The 18,642-nt window shown below is 47.7% G+C and overlaps 1 protein-coding gene across 6 annotated transcripts in view; it reads left to right on the top strand.

Moving 5' to 3' along the window:
• The window catches only part of DIP2C (DIP2 acetate--CoA ligase C (putative)), a 413,428-nt gene that overhangs the window by 375,086 nt on the left and 19,700 nt on the right, over nucleotides 1-18,642 (top strand). For 5 of the 6 annotated variants that reach the window (XM_078450506.2, XM_078450507.2, XM_078450508.2 and 2 more), the window contains 2 exons: nucleotides 8,799-8,828; nucleotides 10,199-10,260. In XM_078450506.2, the coding sequence (XP_078306632.1) occupies nucleotides 8,799-8,828; nucleotides 10,199-10,260 (92 nt within the window). The remainder of the gene's footprint in view (nucleotides 1-8,798; nucleotides 8,829-10,198; nucleotides 10,261-18,642) is intronic. The other variant, XM_078450509.2, reaches the window with a different exon arrangement.

Genomic DNA, 18,642 nt, shown 5'->3' with positions numbered 1-18,642 from the left:
CAAGTAAGATGCAGAGATCATGATATTGGATTTTTAAAGCACAAAACCTAACTATATGTAGCCTACAACAAACACGTTTTAAATTTTTTTTAATGTTTATTTATTTTTGACAGAGACAGAGCATGAGTGGGGGAAGGTCAGAGAGGGAGACACAGAATCTGAAGCAGGCTCCAGGCTCTGAGCTGTCAGCACAGAGCCTGCCGCAGGGCTCGAACTCACAGACTGCGAGATCATGACCTGAGCCAAAGTCTGATGCTCAACCAACTGAGCCACCCAGATGCTCCCTTTTTTTAAAAAATTTTTTAATGCTTATTTATTTTTGGCAGAGAGACAAACACGTTTTAAACACAAATAGATTAAAAGGAAAAGGACAGAAAAGTTGTACCATACTAACCTTAAAGGAGAGCTGAAGTGGCTATATGATTATCTAGCAATATTAATTTCAAAACAGAGAATACTGCAGGGATGGAGAAGGTAATTATAAGAAGGTAATTTAGTATATACAAGAAAGAAAGTGAATCTACAATCCAGAACCTTCACAGGAGAGAGAGAGAGAGAGAGAAAAAAAAAGAATGTCTAGGCTCAGATGATTTCACAGAAAAAAATACCAATCCTAGAAAAACTTGTTCAGAAAAGAGGAAAATGGAACACTGTCAAACATGTTTTATGAAAGGAGCATAACCTAAATGCCAGTATCTGACAAAAATTCTCAAAGTGGGGTGCCTGGGTGACTCTGTTGGTTAGGTGTCCAACTTCAGCTCAGGTCATGATCTTGTAGTCCATGGGTTTGAGCCCTGCATCAGGTTCTGTGCTGACAGCTCAGAGCCTGGAGCCTGCTTCAGATTCTGTGTCTCCCTCTCTCACTGCCCCTCCTCTGCTCATGCTGTGTCTTACTTTGTCTCTCAAGAATAAACAAACATTAAAAAAAATTCCCAGAAAGTAAAATCCAGGCCAGTATCCCACATAAAAGAAATTCTCAGCAAAATACTAGCATATTAAATGCAGCAACATATACAAAGAGTAGTACATCAGGAGTACCTGGGTTGCTCAGTCAGTCTAGCATCCAACTCTTGATTTTGGCTTGGGTCATGGGCCCCACATTGGGCTCTGTGCTGAGTTTGGAGTTTGGGATATTCATTCTCTCTCTCCCCCCCTTCCCCTGTTCGTTCTCTCCCTCCCTCTCTCTCAAAATAAGCATTTTTTTTTTTTAAGTTAAAAGTGCATCCTAACCAAACATGTTTTAGCTCAGGAATACACAGTTGCTTTATCATTTAAAAACAGTGTAATTCATATTAACAGAATGAAGGAGAAAAATAATATAGTATGATGTATCCATATATGCAGGAAATGCATTTGATAGAATTCAGTGCTCATTCATGAGATAACTAGGAAGACAATCTGAGAAAATTATTCAATCTGAGCTAAAACATAAAAAAGCTGGAACCTCATACTCAGTGGTCCACTTTGAGAGCTTTTCCCCTAAAATCAGGAACATTAGCATTGTATTAGAAGTCCTAGCCAATGTGATAAGGCATAAAAAGCCCAAACTCTGGAAGTGGAGAGCTAAAGTTTGTTTTTTTTTCAGACTGCTGGATAGTGAATGTAAAAACTCCCATGGAACTACAAAACTACAATTGTTAGTGTGTGAAGTTACAAAGACACAAAATAAAATTTATACATGGCACCAAAGCAGACACTCAGATCAATGGAACAGAATAGAGAACCCAGAAATGGACCCACAAATGTATGACCAACTAATCTTTGATAAAGCAGGAACTAATATCAAATGGAATAAAGACAGTCTCTTCAGAAAGTGGTGCTGGGAAAACTGGACGGCAACGTGCAGAAAAATGAACCTGGACCACTTTCTTACACCATACACAAAAATAAACTCAAAATGGATGAAAGACCTAAACGTAAGATGGGAAGCCATCAAAATCCTTGAGGAGAAAGCAGGCAAAAACCTCTTTGACCTAGGCCACAGCAATTTCTTATTCAACACATCTTCAGAGGCAAGGGAAAACAAAGTAAAAATGAACTATTGGGACCTCATCAAAGTAAAAAGCTTCTGCACAGCAAAGGAAACAACCAGCAAAACTAAAAGGCAACCAATGAAATGGGAGAAGACATATCTGATAAAACAACATATCAGATAAAGGGTTAGTAGCCAAAATCTATAAAGAACTTATCAAACACCCAAAAAACAAATAATCCAGTGAAGAAATAGTCAAAAGACATGAATAGACACTTCTCCAAAGAAGACATCCAGGTGACCAACTGACACATGAAAAAATGCTGAACATCATTTATCATCAGGGAAATACACATCAAAACCACAATGAGATACCACCTCACATCTGTCAGAATGGCAACATTAACAACTCAGGCAACAACCGATGTTGGCAAGGATGTGGAGAAAGAGGATCTCTTTTGCATTGTTGGTGGGAATGCAAGCTAGTGCAGCCACTCTGGAAAACTGTCTGGAGGTTCCTCGAAAAACTAAAAATAGAACTACTCTATGACCCAGTAATTGCACTACTAGGCATTTATCCACAGGATGCAGTGTGCTGTTTCAAAGGGACACATGCACCCCCATGTTTATAGCAGCACCATCAACAATAGCCAAAGTATGGAAAGAGCCCACATGTCCATTGACGGATGAATGGATAAAGAAGATGTGATATGTATACACACACACACACACACACACACACACACACACAATGGGGTACTACTCGGCAATCAAAAAGAATGAAACTTGCCATTTGCATCTATGTGGATGGAACTAGAAGGTATTATGCTAAGTGAAATTAGAGAAGGACAGATCTAGGAGTTCACTCATAAGGACTTTAAGATACAAAACAGATGAACATAAGGGAAGGGAAGCAAAAATAATATAAAATAGGGAGGGGGACAAAACACAAGAGACTCTTAAATCCAGAGAACAAGCAGAGAGTTGCTAGAGGGGTTGTGGGAGGGGGGATGGGCTAAATGGGTAAGGGGCATTAAGGAATCTACTCCTGAAATCATTGTTGCCCTGTACGGTAACTAACTTGGGTGTAAATTAAAAAATAATCTTTTTAAGTTTAGACATAAAAAATTGTATTTCTATGCATCCTGATGTTTATGGCAGTGTTATTTACAGTAGCCAAAATATGGGAACAGCTCAAGTGTCCATTAGTAGATGAATAAAGAAGATAATATGTGGTATATACGTACATACACACACACAATGGAATACTAGCCATAAAAAGGAATGAAATCTTGACATTTGCAGCAACATGGATGGATCCTGGAGGATATTCTAACTGAAATAAGTCAGTGAAAGACACATACCATATGATTTCATCCATATGTGGAATTTAAGAAACAAACTAACATGGCGAGGGGAGGGGAAAGACAACCCAGAACACAGAATTTTTTTTTGAGAGAGAGAAAGAGCAAGAGCATGAGCAGGGGAGGGATAGCAGGGAGAGAGAGGATCTCAAGCAATCTCTGTGCTCCGTGCAGAGCCTGACTCAGGGCTCGATACCACCAAGCTGAAATCATGACCCGCGTGAAAATCAAGAGTCAAACCCTTAACTGACTGAGCCACCCAGGTTCCCCCCAAAACACTCTTAACTATAGAGAGCGTCTGACGGTTATCAGAGGGGAGGTGGGGGTGGGTGATGGGGATTAAGGATGCACTTGTGATGGGCACCAGGTATTGTGTGAAACTGTTGAATCACTGTATTGTACACCTGAAACTAATATAACACTATATGTTAACTATACGGCATTTAAAACACAATAAAAATACAGTATTTCTATAGAGTAGCAGTGAACAACCAGAGAATGAAATTTTTTAAATGCCATTTATAGTAATACCCAAAACTGCAAGTACTTAAGAATGAAAGGCACACTTAAAGGTGTACACTAAAATCACAAAATATTGCTGAAAGAAATGAAATTCTAATAAATGCATGGATGCACCATATTCATGGGGTGGGTGGGAGACTCAGTATTTTTATGATTACTTTTTTTCCCCCCAAATTGATCAGTCTCATCAAAATCTAAGAAGGCTTTCCTGAAGAAAGTGACAAAATGGTTCTAAAGCTGTTACAGAATTGTGAAACAGGATAACCAGTCTTGAAAAAGAACAGTGTTGGAAGGACTTACCTATCTGATTTCAAAACTCGCTCTAAAGCTGTGGTGATCGACACAATGTGATAGTGGCATCGAGGGAGACCTGCAGGGAAAAGCAAAACAACAAAAACAAAGTAACCTGAAAAAAAAAAAAAAAAAAAAGAATCCAGAAATAGACCCACCATGTTACCACGTCCATTGAACAGGGAAAGAAAAGGTTTTTTGACCAATGGCCCTGGAACGACTGAAGATTTATATGGGTATGAGTGACCTCAATCCCTTTCTTGGACAATACATAAAATTCAGCTCTAGGTGGATCATAGACATGAACGTCCATAATGAAACTTGTAGAACACAGCTTCCAGGGGCGCCTGAGTGGCTCAGTTGATTAGGCATCCGACTTTGGGTCAAGTCACAGTTAGTGAGTTCGAGCCCCGCATTGGGCTCTGTGCTGACAGTGCAGAGCCTGGAGCCTGCTCCGAATTCTGTCTCTCTCTGTGTCTCTCTGCCCCTCCCCCACTCAAGCTCTCTCAAAAATGGATAAACATTAAAAAATTAGAATAAAGCTTCGAGGAGATACAAAAAGACTATGATGTGGGATATAGAAAGATTTCTTAGGGCACAAAACACTAAGCATAAAAGAAAAACAATTTACTGGACTTTATCAAAGTTAAAATTAATTTTAATATATTAAAGAAAATTAATAGAAGACATACAGACTGGGAAAGTATATTTGTAATAACATATCTGACAAAGGACTTGTGTTTATATATTTTAAAAACTACAACAACAAAAAGGAAACCTATTAAAATAAGCAGCAAAAGACTCAAATGAGCACTTCACAGAAGGAGCTGTACAAAGGTCCAATGAGTGCATAGAACATGGTCAGCATCTGTAGTCATCAGGAAAGTGCGGATTACAACCCCGTGGTGTGCTTGTGTAGACAGCACATGCTCTAAAATCAGGACAATACCAAACCGGTGAGCACAGCCCCTGCGGGGTGACCTGTGGATCTGGGAAGCATTCCATACTCTGTGTAATTCCTGAAGTCCTTCCTACCTCGAAGAAAAAGGAAACGAGTCAAAGCACAACATGCCGTATTCACACAATACGAAATTCACACAATTGAAATTGTGATTTTTCACTACCAAAAAAAAAATTTGGTGATTCCATTTATCACCTCCTAGAATAATTAAAATCCAAAAGGCTGACAGCACTAAATGTTGGTAAAGCTGCGAACCAACTAGAATCCTTATTCGTTGCTGGTTGGAGACACATCGAGCAATTTTTATAAGTGCATTTCAGCCCCGTGAGCCAGCATGTCTCCGTGCGCGCCCAAAAGATATTAAAACACGTCTACAAACATATTTGTACAAGCTTTTTCATGACAGCCCGGAACTGGAAATAACCCAAATGTTCAACAGCAGCAGGATACAAGAATGTGTGATAGAGGACTTACTCACACGATACTTCCCCCAGATCTTGGAGGAGCGAGCTGCTGGTGCAACGGAGGACTCCAGAATCCTCATGTTCAGTGAAAGAAGCAAGACTCAGTACGCACTGTATTACTTTGTATGAAGTCCAATGACAGGTTAAACTAGTCTGTGGTGTTAGAAATCTCAAAGCTGTAGCCTCTTAGGGTATGGAGTGAGGGAATTTGTATACACTGCCTGGGGTGGTAGTTACAGGGGTGTATACGGTTGTCAGAATTCACATAACCAGATATGAAAAACTTGTGTATTTTGTTGTGTGTAAATTATACCTCAACTAAAATGTTGAAGAAATCATTGTTAATACACAGATTTGCTTGGAGGGCCAAACATCCTGGCTGGGGTCCTGCAGGCAGGAACCCTGCTCCAAATTCAGCTGCCAGAGTGGCCAGTGATGAGCCCCTGTGCTGTGCCCAGATGCCCCTGCATGCTCCCCGGAACCCACCCCGGGAACCTGCCTTCCATGACCTCCATTTATGGAAAACTTCCTCCAACACGCAGCACAGTGGATATGCTCAACATCAGTGCTTTGGAATTGTGACTGTGTTCCACACATTTCCAGTGAGCAGTTTATTACTTAGGCTTTAAGGAATTTATTACTTTCAGCTTTAAGGGGCTGTGTGCTAATATTAGATTGTGCTAACTGTGGTGTGTGAGTGCCTGGCTGAAGCATTCAAAGTAAGTTCCTTGTCGGAGTTTTGTTCAGGGTGTGAGTCTGTATATCTTTAGCTGACATTGAGATATAACTCATTTGTTCAATTAGTGCTTAATGCCTGACTGATAACTGTACCTCTAGAAAAAATGAGTTTTAGTATGAATATGTCTGTACATGACATGTCTATTGTACAGTGGAACCTTAGAGTGAGTCCTTTTTCCTGATTCACTTAAAATTTAAACATGCTTTGTTTTCATTTCTGAATAAGCTTGATTGGAATGGGTGCATTTTCTTTCCTGCCGGTGCTTTCTGCTTGATGATCTCTAAATTCTTGAGGGCACTTTTACCCATTTGGGATCTCCTTAAAGCTCCAGCTTGCATCCTTTGGCAAAGTGAAATTAATTTTGTGACAGTGAGGAAATTTTGCTAGATGTACGGTCCCTCATATGTATCTTGAAATCTCGAATCTGTGTACCTTAGGGCTTTTGAAGTTTGGAAACACCTATATACTAACCCTTTACCTATTCCTTCCCATAGCCCTCGTTAATGTAGTACACCACTTTTGCTCCTGGTGCTGAGTTGTTCCTTCTGTGCTTACACAAGTTGGGAAATCCATTCCTAGTCATATGTATTGTTCTCCGAAATACTGCCTTGAGCAATCGCAACAAAATCTGTGAATTAAAATAATTTAGAGAGAGTATGGGTTTATTTTGCTCCAGTTAGACTTTTAAATACGGAGAACAAACTGGGGGTTGATGGGGGGGGTGAGGGATGGGCTAACTCGGTGATGGGCATTAAGGAGGGCACTTGCTGGGGTGAGCACTGGGTGTTATATGTAAGAGGTGAATCACTGGGTCCTCCTCCTGAAGCCAAGACTGCACTGTATGTTCACTAACTTGAGAATAAAAAAAATATGTTTGCGATTCAAGGAATCGTGAAGGGATTTATTTAAAACATTGCATTCGGCTGGAATAGATCCCAAGTCCTGGGTTCCTTTGAAGCGCACATGCCTTTACCTGGGTCTTTCTTCGTGTCCTACATCAGCTCCCTGTCAAGAAGGCAGCAGCCGTAGATACCAGTGGGAGGCAGTGACAGGAGCAGGGAAGCCTTGTTTTAAACCTGGCACCGTTGCTGTTTTTATAGGCTCGCCCCGCCTCCGTGTTGAGCGGTGATAGCTTTCCAGTCTGGCTTTGTGTGCCACTGCCCACAGCCCAGGAAACCCAGCTGATGACTACTTTTTATTGCTGCTGTCGTGGAGTCTGGCTAGAAGTGGTGGTTGCGGGGTGGGGTTGGCGCCAGTGGCTGTACGTCAGCGCAGTGCTCGTGGGATGGTGTCCACTCTGTGCTTCTGGGCACATCGGATCAGACCCCTCGGTCACCTGGGGAAACACGTGGCACTACGGGAGCTGACTCCAGGCGCTTTCTGGAGTGTTTCTGTCATGCCAGTGTAGGTCATTTAAAAGGGGTAGAGGCGGGCACCAAAATCATGGAAGATGAGAGAAAAATGGAAGGCAGTGTCTTTGAGGGGTTGACCCAGGGTCCTGGGAAGACCCTCATCAGACAGCTGACCTGGACCCTGTGCAAGCCTGGTGCTTGGTTCCTTCATGCTTCAAGTGTACTTTGGCCTCTTGCATCCTGCCTTGTGGATGAGCAGGGCTAGGCACCCTGATTTTAGATGTAAACGTGTCCAGGCTCTCCTTCGTGATTGTCTTGGGAGACTTAGGGCTGCAGTGGACCTTGAACAACGTGGGGGCTTAGGGGTGCAGACCCCCGCACAGTGGAAAATTCACAGAACTTCGGACTCCCCCCAAATTTACTAATAGCCTGCTGTTGACCAGGAGCCTTGGTGATACCACAGACAGCCAATTAACACCTATTTTGTGTATTATGGGTATTATATACTGTATTCTTGCAGTAAAGCAAGCTAGAGAAACAAAAACGTTACTAAGAAAATCATGAGGGGAAAGGAAATACATTAGCAGCACTGCCCTGTATTTCTCTGAAGCAGCCCGCATGGAAGCTACCCTGCCTAGTTTAGACCCGTGCTGTTCAAGGGGCAACCGTGTTTCAGTGAGGGAACGTTCAACAGATTGGGCCAGTAAGATTCATATTTCCAATTGCCTCAGAAAAGAAAAGAAACTTAGAGCACCATAAAATTAAACTGTCTGGTAATACCATCGACCTCACGTATGAAAGAAACTACTCGGGTCTGTGTGTCCATGATCAGTCATTCTGTGGCTCTCTTCCGTTGCTCTGTGGGTATGTTGACATCTAAGATTTTTTTCTTTGTTTTTTTTCTTTAGCCTTTAATGGTACAGTGATTGATTTTAACGATTTCCATATTTGACATTGTTTTTGATCTTCTTTTTACTTTGTTCCCTGCTTTTTGCGTTCTCCTCCCCACCCCCCCTTCCTCATCCCATTTTAATTGTTGGGTTGTTCTGTTTGCGTGTCTGTGTGTCGCTTCCCTGTGGTCCTGTTGGTGTGGCGTTCTCTCCTTTCTTCTTGTTCCCGCCCTGCTGCTGTAGCCCCACAGGCTGTGGAAGGCGGCCGAGCAGGTAGGGGACCTTCCTGTACGTCCACACCAGTGCCCCCCTCCCCGCCGTCTGGTCAGCTTCCAGCGGTGGGACAGACTAGAAGTGGAGTGCGGAGCCTGGCTGGGGTGTGCGGGCCGCAGGCGGAGGACTGGCACCCGGCATGACCTGCTCTCCCAGACCTCTTCGAACGTCGCGCACTCGCGACAGACACTTCCGTGTACACAGTCAGTGGTTTCCCTGCCGGTTTGGGGGTTCTGTCCGTTTTGCTCCACTTCCTGTGTTTAGTGACCCGTTTCCTGACTTGTTTACTTCTGAATCGGCCTTCTGTGGCGCTGTGTTCTGCGTTACTCAGAACGTCAGAGCCCTTCCCCACCCAGCGCTGGTCTGTGACACGGCTCCCCCGGGGAGTCCCAGGTCTGCATCACACGGGGTGGAAGCTCCTGCCGAGGCCGGCTGCGTGTGCTGCTCCCCATGTCTGCGGGGGGAGACCGTGACCAGGAGGGGTAGGAGCAGCACGTTTTAACGGAGGTGTCTTTATCTTAGTCCCGTGCGGCACATGGTTAAGATCTGCCGCTGGGGAATTTTAGCATACTTCTTCAAATAAGTTGTGAGGGCTGTGGCACTTTTTGGAAACGTGTTTTGGGCCCCATCTTTTTCTACCCAAGGTACCACATTGCCTTCCCAAGAAAACAGGTAGAATTTGGGTTTGTAATATAGCTTTAATTACGTAGCTCTTACATAGAAATCGCTGGTGAGAAGTCAACCCAGCATGTTGTGGAGGGATTCACGGTGCCGAGAGAAGATCTGTGGGCCCCCCTGTGTTAGATAGCACAGTTCACAGGGTGCTCCCGGGCTCACTGGGCTGTTGACACACACACACAGCCTCCCTGACCTATGTCCCAGACAAAGATGACCTCCCTCTGCTGGAGGAGAGCCAGGGCACAAGCAGAGTTTCCTTCTCGAGCTGTGAGTTCGTGTCATGTGTTCTGCTTCTACATCCTGACCTCTAAAAATACATCTTTTGGGGTGCCTGTGGTAGGAACTTCTCAGCAAACGAGGCTTCCTATCCCTGACAGCCTGCTAGCCAGACGTCTGGGCAGTTCCAGCCCTTTTCCGTTGCGCAAGACGTGTGGCACGTGTCTTTTCCTTCTTATTTTTGTGAATGTGACTGATAGTTCAGCTGTGTGAAAGTCCAGCATAATCCTAGTAAGGTGTTCCTTTCAGAACTGAGGTTATCAGACTGGAAGTTAGCAGGCATCTTGGAGGGAATTGTGCACTTAGTGCTTTTAGTTTGAGGTTTTAGCAAAGAAATGCTCACTAACTGGTAGGAAGCACAGCCCCAGTTCCTCCCGCACAAACTTGAGCTAACCGCACTGTCTCCTTGCTTGCAGGGGACCTCGGGACCTGACCCAACCACCGTGTATGTTGACATGCGAGCTCTGAGGCACGACAGGTATGATGAGCTTCCGGGTTTGTGTCTTTTTTTTTTTTTTTTTTTTTTTTTTTTTTTTTTTTTAAATTTTTTTTCAACAGTTTTTATTTATTTTTGGGACAGAGAGAGACAGAGCATGAACGGGGGAGGGGCAGAGAGAGGGAGACACAGAATCGGAATCAGGCTCCAGGCTCCGAGCCATCAGCCCAGAGCCTGACGCGGGGCTCGAACTCACGGACCGCGAGATCGTGACCTGGCTGAAGTCGGACGCTTAACCGACTGCGCCACCCAGGCGCCCCCGGGTTTGTGTCTTGATGGCCCCGCGTGCAGGGCTGTCGAGAGGGGGAAGGAGCTCGGTGTCCGTCCTGTCTGAGCATGGTGGCCCCGAGCCAAGCAGGAGAGCTGGGCCAGCCTGAGCCGCGGCATCCCTCCGCTTGTGCTCTGTTCCTGCGGGGCAGGCGACTCTGTGCCTGGACCCTGAGGTCTGCAACGGGGGGTAGGGGCGGGGGGGGGGGTGGTGACCACACATGCTGCTCTTCCTTCACCATTCTGGCTGGGGACAGAGTCACACCTTTTCAAGTCCCCAGTGCTCCGCCCACGTTCCTTTACTTGAATTGTAATTTTCTGTGAAGACGTTTCTGTGGAAAATTAAAACAGGACTGAAGTTACCTTCTGTGCAGCTTCCCAAGCAGCCTTGAGCAGAAACGAAAGGGGGTCCTTTTTAAGTTTGCCTCAGACTGGGAGGGGGCAGTGGGGGGCGTGGAAGCAAGGTGAGGACCTTCCTGGGAATTTCCTCCCCAGCCAGGAGGAGGATGCGCTGTCTTTCCTACAGACTCCCCCTCAAATAGACTGTTTCTTTTTGGTAACGAGGGACATGCCCGGTCGTTGTTGCAATGGGACAAGTGAGCGTAGACCTCATACGGGTGTGACCCATAAATGACCAGTGGGGGCCGATGGATGTGTGGTGATGGCCAGAGGCCGCGTGTCTCCTTCCCTTGCCTACGAATGTGTGTCCTCGTGCTGTACAACAGTGGGAAGAATGGAGTTCATGGTCACAGCTGGTGGCCTGGGCGTGCTCCTGGAGGAACACGGAGTCGTCGTGTGGGTGTGTTGGGAGCGGGCTTGTGGAGACTGAGGGGCGGCCCGTGCACGCGCCAGCCAGCCTGGAGAGGACCACCCCGACTCTCGTGGGCATTCCCAACAGGGCTTGTGCCCCGTGGATGTTGGGCTGTGCCTGCTGAGCACAGTTTGGGGAGTAGGGTGGCCGGCATCCAGGAGATGGGGGCTGGGGACACAGACGAAACTCTCCTGTTGGGCACAGTCAGCCCCCCACGTGCGATCGCAATGGGCTGATGTTGGGAGGCACCACCTGTGTTCAGCCAGCCATGTCCCACCTGGTGCCCGGGGCCCTCGTTTCAGACCCTTCTGTTCAAGGGGCACCAAGGTTAGAGCCCTCTGGCGGAGGCCCCTCCCGGAGGCCGAGGGCAGAGACTAGCACGTGCCCACTGCCCCTCGCCGGCTGCCCCGCCACGAAGTCTCATCTGGAGCATCTTCATGGTTCAGAAACTTGGCTTCGAAGCGTTCACGTAACTTGCTCCAGGGGCATATACACGTTTTCACGTAGTAACTTCTGGGCTTTAGGACAAATAGACTTTCCCCCCTAGAAAAGTAACCTGGAAATAATATGGTGATACTATTATGCCTCTTATACATTCTTGGACAGGGGCTCGTCCAAGAATCCCTGTTTGAGTAACACACCGTTTTGTGTGTGGCCTGGAGCTCGAAACACATGGGGAGCAAACCACGGCCCTTTCCCCCAGGAGGGTGGCCTGCAGTCACGGAGCCATCAGAGCAGAGGCTGTCATCTTGTGTCCACGGGTCCCAGAGCATCGGGGGTGGTGGGACTCGGGGGCTGAGTTTTCTTTCCTGGAGAAGAGCAGAACGGTAGGCACTCCCTGCAGTGCCCGTGACCTTGCCTTCCAAGGTCCTCGGCATATCTTTCCGTGGAGGAAACGTGCCACGAGGCAACATGAGGTGGAATCAGGAGTGGGGGCGTGGCTGAGGGGGGTGGGGGGCGCTTCAGATGCAGGAAGCGCTCCGTGGAGACTTACCGGCTCTCCGACCCTGGAGTCCGGCGGCCTCTTAAGTGACACTTCTGTCCTAACCTGTAATCTCAGGTGCTTTTCTCTGATGAGGTCATCTGAAAATGAAGGAAACGTCCTCGTGAACCTGCTGGCAGTCGCACGTTACAGAGAGAACTGGGTGGTGCTGCTGATCACCATGGCCCGTGGTCACGTGGATTCGTGTCGGGGCGCCCAGCTGGCTGCCGGGGTCAGGATGCACCGGAGGCGCCCGCGTGTGCCCTGCCCAGGCCGCTCCCAGGAGAGCCCCGGGCTGCACACTTGTCGCTCTGGTTTGGCCGCCCGCCCGCCAGTCACGCTGTCTCACGTCCTCGCCTCTCTCCCTTGCCATCCAAAGACACAGGTGGCCCAGAGCTGAGGGAGGTCTTCAGACCCCAAAAGTTTTGTGCTGGACTTAGCTCCCCTGCCCCTCTTTCCGCCTTTGACTTCCGGAAACCAAAGCCAAGAGGCCCTGGAACCTGACGGAGCCACTCCTGCAGGGAGGCCTGTCCCCGGAGGCTCCCTGCGGGCGCTTTCTCGGGGTCCTTCGCTGCCTCTTCCCGAGGGCCGACTTCCCACGACCTGTGACCTGTAATCGACCTTGCAGCCAGGCTGTGGGCCGGTCAGGGTGCCGCCCGGTCCCTGCTTCTCTGAAGCAGAAAACCTCCGTGGCACCTCCCCCTCACCTGTCCGGTTCCTGCCTCCTGGGCCGATTCTCCTCCTGTGCGGTGAGCCGTGCCCCCGGGGCCTCCGGTCTCCACGCCAACCCCCGACTTTCAAGTCCAGTCCAATTCAAACACCATCAACCCTGGATATTCCCTAGAGAAGCTGTCCTCCAGCGTCAAGTGTCTAGCCTCACTTCTGACCTTTGTCAACATGTAACACGTGTGCCCTACGCTGCAGCTGATGGCGACGGAGAGGCTCTGCGGTCCAAGTGAACGGGGTTCACCTCTGGGCAGGCCCTGTGACCTCAGTGTCCCTGTGCTCAGAGGGGGTGTGGTAAAGCCAGCCTTCCCAGGGACCCGTGGGGCCACAGCACCAGGGTGACCGGGGGTCCCGGCGGGGCGCAGGTGAAACAGAGCTTTGAAAATATTGACTCTCTGTCTTGTCACCATTAGTGTTAAAAAAAAAAAAAAAAAAAAAATGGGGCTCTTGTCCTGACTTCCACTGTATGAAGATTCAGTTGTGGGATTAATTACTCTTCCTGCTGCTCTGGAACACTCACTGGGAGCCCCAGGACACCTACGTAATTATGATCTAATTAACTTGGAGAGGGTTAGCCTGTCAGCGTGTTAAGTGCAGTATCCCCAGAAAGAGACTGCATTCGCATATGCACGCATGGAAAGACAGGTGACAAAGGACAGCCACATTGTGGAAACCTGTGATCAAATAGATTTCCCAAATTGATTTGATTTGTACTGGACTTTCTGTGTCTATTTTTTTATTTATTTTGATTTTTTTAATGTTTAGTTTTGAGAGAGAGAGAGCACAAGCAGGGGAAGGGCAGAGAGAGGGAGACAATAATCCGAAGCAGGCTCCAGGCTCTGAGCTGTCAGCGCAGAGCCTGATGCGGGGCTCGAACTCAGGAACTGTGAGATCATGACCTGAGCTGAAGTCGGACATTTAACCAGCTGAGCCCCCCAGGCGCTCCTCTGCCTCTGTTTTTAATTCCCATTGTTTTCTATGAACCACAGTGTTTGGGAGGTCACCATGGAGAACATTTTTGCCTCAAGTGGCAAGGATAATCCTGCTCCTACTTCTGGAACAAATTTAGTTCCACTGTGCACAAGGGAAATGATGGCATGGCTTTGGGACTACTTAAAAGTGTTTTTAAAATATTGTTTCTAATATGTTCATGTAAGATGAGTTCGTGGTCTCTCAGTCACCTCTAATTGGATCTTAAGCACTTGGATTTTGCAGACTTGAGATAGGACGGGGCGGGGGGGGGGGGGGGGGGTGGGGAATTTTTCAGCACTTAAAGTAATAGTTTTAGGAGTTTCATCTTATGGATACAATGTTATCATAAAGCTTTCTTAGCTTCCTTACTCCTCCCAACCCGAAGTGCTAAGTCTCAGGAAAGCAAGGATAGTCCATTAATCCCTGGTCAGTGGTTAACCAAGGGTCAGGATCCCGTGGGAAGTAGGCACAGAACAGAAGTGCACAGGTGAGCTTTTGACTCAGTCTGTGGCAGGAGGGGGCTGGATGAAGACAGACCAGCTGGAATGAGACCCTTCTTTTGATTGGCTCCTGGTATGATTGGCGTGAGCTTCTTCGCAGAACCTCACATTACACTTCTTACTGAATCTCTGATTTCTGGTCCCACGGTCCTCTGTGGCTGTCCAGGAGGTGTGCCGGGCACCTGACTTGCCCAGACCCTTTGTGGACTGAGCTAACCCCAGAGGTTCTGCCCGGAAGCAGATGACACAATAGTTTCCCTGCCGTTCGATTGGACGCAGGACCTGTTCCTCCTGGGTTCGTGGCCACCCCTTGTGGCAGGTGAGCCTGAGCACGTGTGTTCTTTGTGTTCTGTTCCCTGCGTGTCACACAGAAACAAGGGTACCTACGTCGTAGAAGCATTGTGATGATCAAATAATTTCATCCGTGTAAACAACGTATCGTTCTTGAGGGTGTATAGATAGATAGGAGCTTGTATATGTAGTTACAGATTGGCTTTTTCACCTACTAGTATGTATCGTCCACCCTTATTTCTGCTTCTGGCTGTCTGCAGGCAGGCGCACGCTCTTTGAATTCATTGTTTAGCCAACTAAGTGGCTGCTTCATAATCGAAGATTTAATTGATCAGAGTTGTGGTGTGGGTTTTGTGCATTCCTGAAATACTTCTTACAGAGTATTCTTGAAAATCAGACGACTTTACCTCTGGAGATAACTGGATAAAAAAAAGAAGAGTTCACACTTTGCAAAGTGTCCCTTACATGGTAATTTCGGGGTGAATTTCCAGCCTCCATCTACCCTGTAAGGCCAAAATCTTCTCTGGAGTTTGTGGCTTCCTTAAAAAGACATTATTCCCGGGGCGCCTGGGTGGCTCAGTCAGTTAAGTGTCCGACTTCAGCTCAGGTCACGATCTCGCCGTCCATGAGTTCGAGCCCCGCGTTGGGCTCTCTGCTGACCGCTCAGAGCCTGGAGCCTGTTTCGGATTCTGTGTCTCCCTCTCTCTCAGACCCTCCCCCATTCATGCTCTGTCTCTCTCTGTCTCAAAAATAAACGTTAAAAAAAAAAAGACATTATTCCCTTTTGTCTCCTTCTCCTCTCTTCAGAGTCCAACCCAATGTACACAGCCTCTCGAAATCTCCTTCTGGGCTGGGTGTGCAGGCAGAGAGCCCCAAAGCCATATCTGAGGAGGCCATGGGCAGGTGTGGGAGGCAGGGCAGCATCCCAGCCTCGCACTAAGGAAACTTCAGGAGATGGGGGAGGCAGGCTCTTCCCCTTGACTGCTTTCTTTATTTACTTTCCCCCATCCGTCATCCCTTAGAGACTGTACCCCTTTTAAACCCAGTGCTGTTTCTGCTCTTTGCACCCCGTTCTGACACCTGCTGTCCCGTCAGGAGATCCTGAGAGGAAAAGGAGGAACCACAAACTGAGGCACTGAGACCTGGGCACAGTTCTGCCACCACCTGGAAGTGTGACCTGAGACCCAGTCCCTGAACCTCCTGGGCCCTCGTCCCCAGCACGAGGGAGGGAGTTCCGGAGGAACATGCCAGTTCCAGCCCTCTTTCTGGCTTCCCCTTCCCACCCAGTTCTGAATGATTGGGACAGATTTTTGAGTCCCTTCCGCAATTCAACACACTGTTGAGTTCTGATTAAATGTTCCTTTACTTTTCTAGAACATTTTAGGTTCTTCTGAGAAACTGTTCTGTGGTCTTTTTTCAGTAAAGACCAAATTTAAATAATTAAATACAAATAAAAAATAAGTAACATAATGACTAGTTTTTGTTCCACGGGCTTATTCATTAAATCTTACCCTGAAGACCACCACCAAATCCTGTAAATTGGAGTTGCACATAAAATACAGGACAGCCAGTTAGATTCGAATTTCAGATAAAAGAGGAATAATTTTTTTAGGACAAGTATGTCCCAAATATGCATGGATAGACATGTACTCTAAAAATCATTGTTGATCTGAAATTCACATTTAACCAAGTGTCCTGTATTTTTATATGCTAAATCTGGCCACCCTGCCCTAAAATCAGACATCTGTTCTCACAGCCACGGTGTTACCAGTGCTGTGTTTCTTCTCTGACAGTTGAGGGACTCAGTTCACTTCCTGCCTGTTCCATGGGGGAAATCTCCCGCTGCAGAGAGCCGCCTCCTGCAGTTTCTTTTTCCAGAAGAAGTTGTTCACAGTCTCCCGATTACTCGTGAGCTGTGAGCCCGCGTGGCCAGAGTGCCTTGAGCCCCTCCTGGGCATGCCATGCAGGGGGTCCGTCACTGCCAGCTGGTAGGAGCTCTGTGGCGTGGGTAAGGCCCCCTCACGCGTGGTCATGATCTCAGGCCTCGAGAAGGAGAAAGGGTCCAGCAGAACCCCCGCAAAGGGTGGGGCCTCTGTTCTTACTGTACCTGCTCCCTTAGACGAACTGCTCAGAAGGAAATGCCGGCTGTCCCCCGTTAGGTGAGCACCCCGTCACCTCCTTGTCCTCTCTTCCCTCCTCATCGTGTTAATGTACACACACATGCCGTGTTATTTAATTAAATGGCCAGTAGTGTGTTTTGGTAGGTGTGGAAAAATACAGGCCTGTGAAAACCCTCTTTCTTTCTTCCTGGCCTGCTCATTCAACCTGTGTCTTTATATCCTGCTAAGTTACCCTGCTCTCACTGTTAACAAAATAACCACCATAACAAAATGTTTGGATGCCATTTGATGATAGGATCTTAATAGGTTTCACATGTCCATGTAAAGCCAAGGGCATCCACCTAATTCTTTCACATGTGGCTGTCCTATTACTGTCTCAGTCTCATTAGAGACTCAGTCACTGTCTCATTAGAAAGTGAAAGTTATTTGAAAAGGAATGAATCCTAGATACTTTTTCTTAGAAGTGAAGCATCTCTTTGCTTCAGTAAACTCATTCTTTGATAGTCTTTTTGTGGAGGAAAACCTGGCTGCTTGCTCAGACGCAGGCCCAACCACTGCTCAGGGCTGGTGCAGGGACCACGGGGCCAGAGCTGAGGGCTGCGTGCGTGACAGGCGCCACGAAATGATGGGATTTGTTCGTGGTCAGCTTGTTGAAGTGACATGTGACCTCCTCCCACGCCTCCTGCTTACCTGTGATTTTACAGAAAACTGCAAGCAGGCGTGCAGCTTGGTGAGTGCTCTTGCCTTCGTCCTTGTGTGCTGGAACATTCTGCTTAAAGGGACAACTGACAAGCTCAGAACAGACCCCGGGGGAGCCAGCTGGACTGATGGACCTCCAGACAGGATCCTCCAGACAGACAGGCATAGCCCTGTTGAGAACCCGACGAATTAGAGTCCCCAAAATAATGTCCAAATGATTAAATTTTACCTGAGAACCTACCCTCGTACCACCTTCAGGTGCACAGTTCGGCTGCATTAAGTACGTCCACGTTGCTGTGCACCCTTCCCCCCCATCCGCCTCCAGAACTTCCCCTTCTTCCCAGACCGGAGCTCCGTCCCCATGAAGCACTGACTCCCCTGCCCCCAGCCCCCCCCCCCATTCCACTTTCTGTCTTTGTGAATTAGACTGCTTCGCGTACCTCACCTGTGGAATCACACGGTGTCTGTCCTTCTGCGACTGGCTTATTCTACTGAGCGTAGTGTCTGTTGTGTACAACCCTCCCAGGAGCTTCCCAGGTGCAACCCAGCACGGCCCGAGGGAAGATGATGCCCCTCCAGGGGGGTGAGGGAGGTGGCAGTTAGAAGGAGCATGGGAGTTCCCCTCGAGGCTTGTCTTGGGTGACAGCCAGACGACTGCATCCCCACATCTGCCCACCAGATCTTAAAAGATTATAGAGAGGCCCCAACTGAGTTCAGTCATATTCCCAGCACCATGTCACCATCCAAGGCCATGTCCTTGGAACAGCCACTGGGAGCAGGAAAGGCACGTGGAACCCGCATTCCAAAGACAGAGGAGGGGTGAAAAGCCTCCGAGTGCCCGGGTCGAGCTCACAGGTCAACGAGTGGTCACATCTTTTTGACCACATTCCCCAGCATGTCCTCAAGGCCCATCCGTGTCGTAGCATGTGTCAGAATTCCTTGTGTCTTAAGGGTGAATAGCGTTCCATTGTAGGGATGGACCACGTTTTGCTGATC

The sequence above is a fragment of the Panthera onca genome, chromosome B4 (assembly GCF_046562875.1).
Source record: "Panthera onca isolate mPanOnc1 chromosome B4, mPanOnc1 haplotype 2, whole genome shotgun sequence".
Lineage (NCBI taxonomy): Eukaryota > Metazoa > Chordata > Mammalia > Carnivora > Felidae > Panthera > Panthera onca.
The sequence above is the reverse complement of the archived record's forward strand: the minus strand, read 5'-3'. Positions and strand labels throughout refer to the sequence as shown.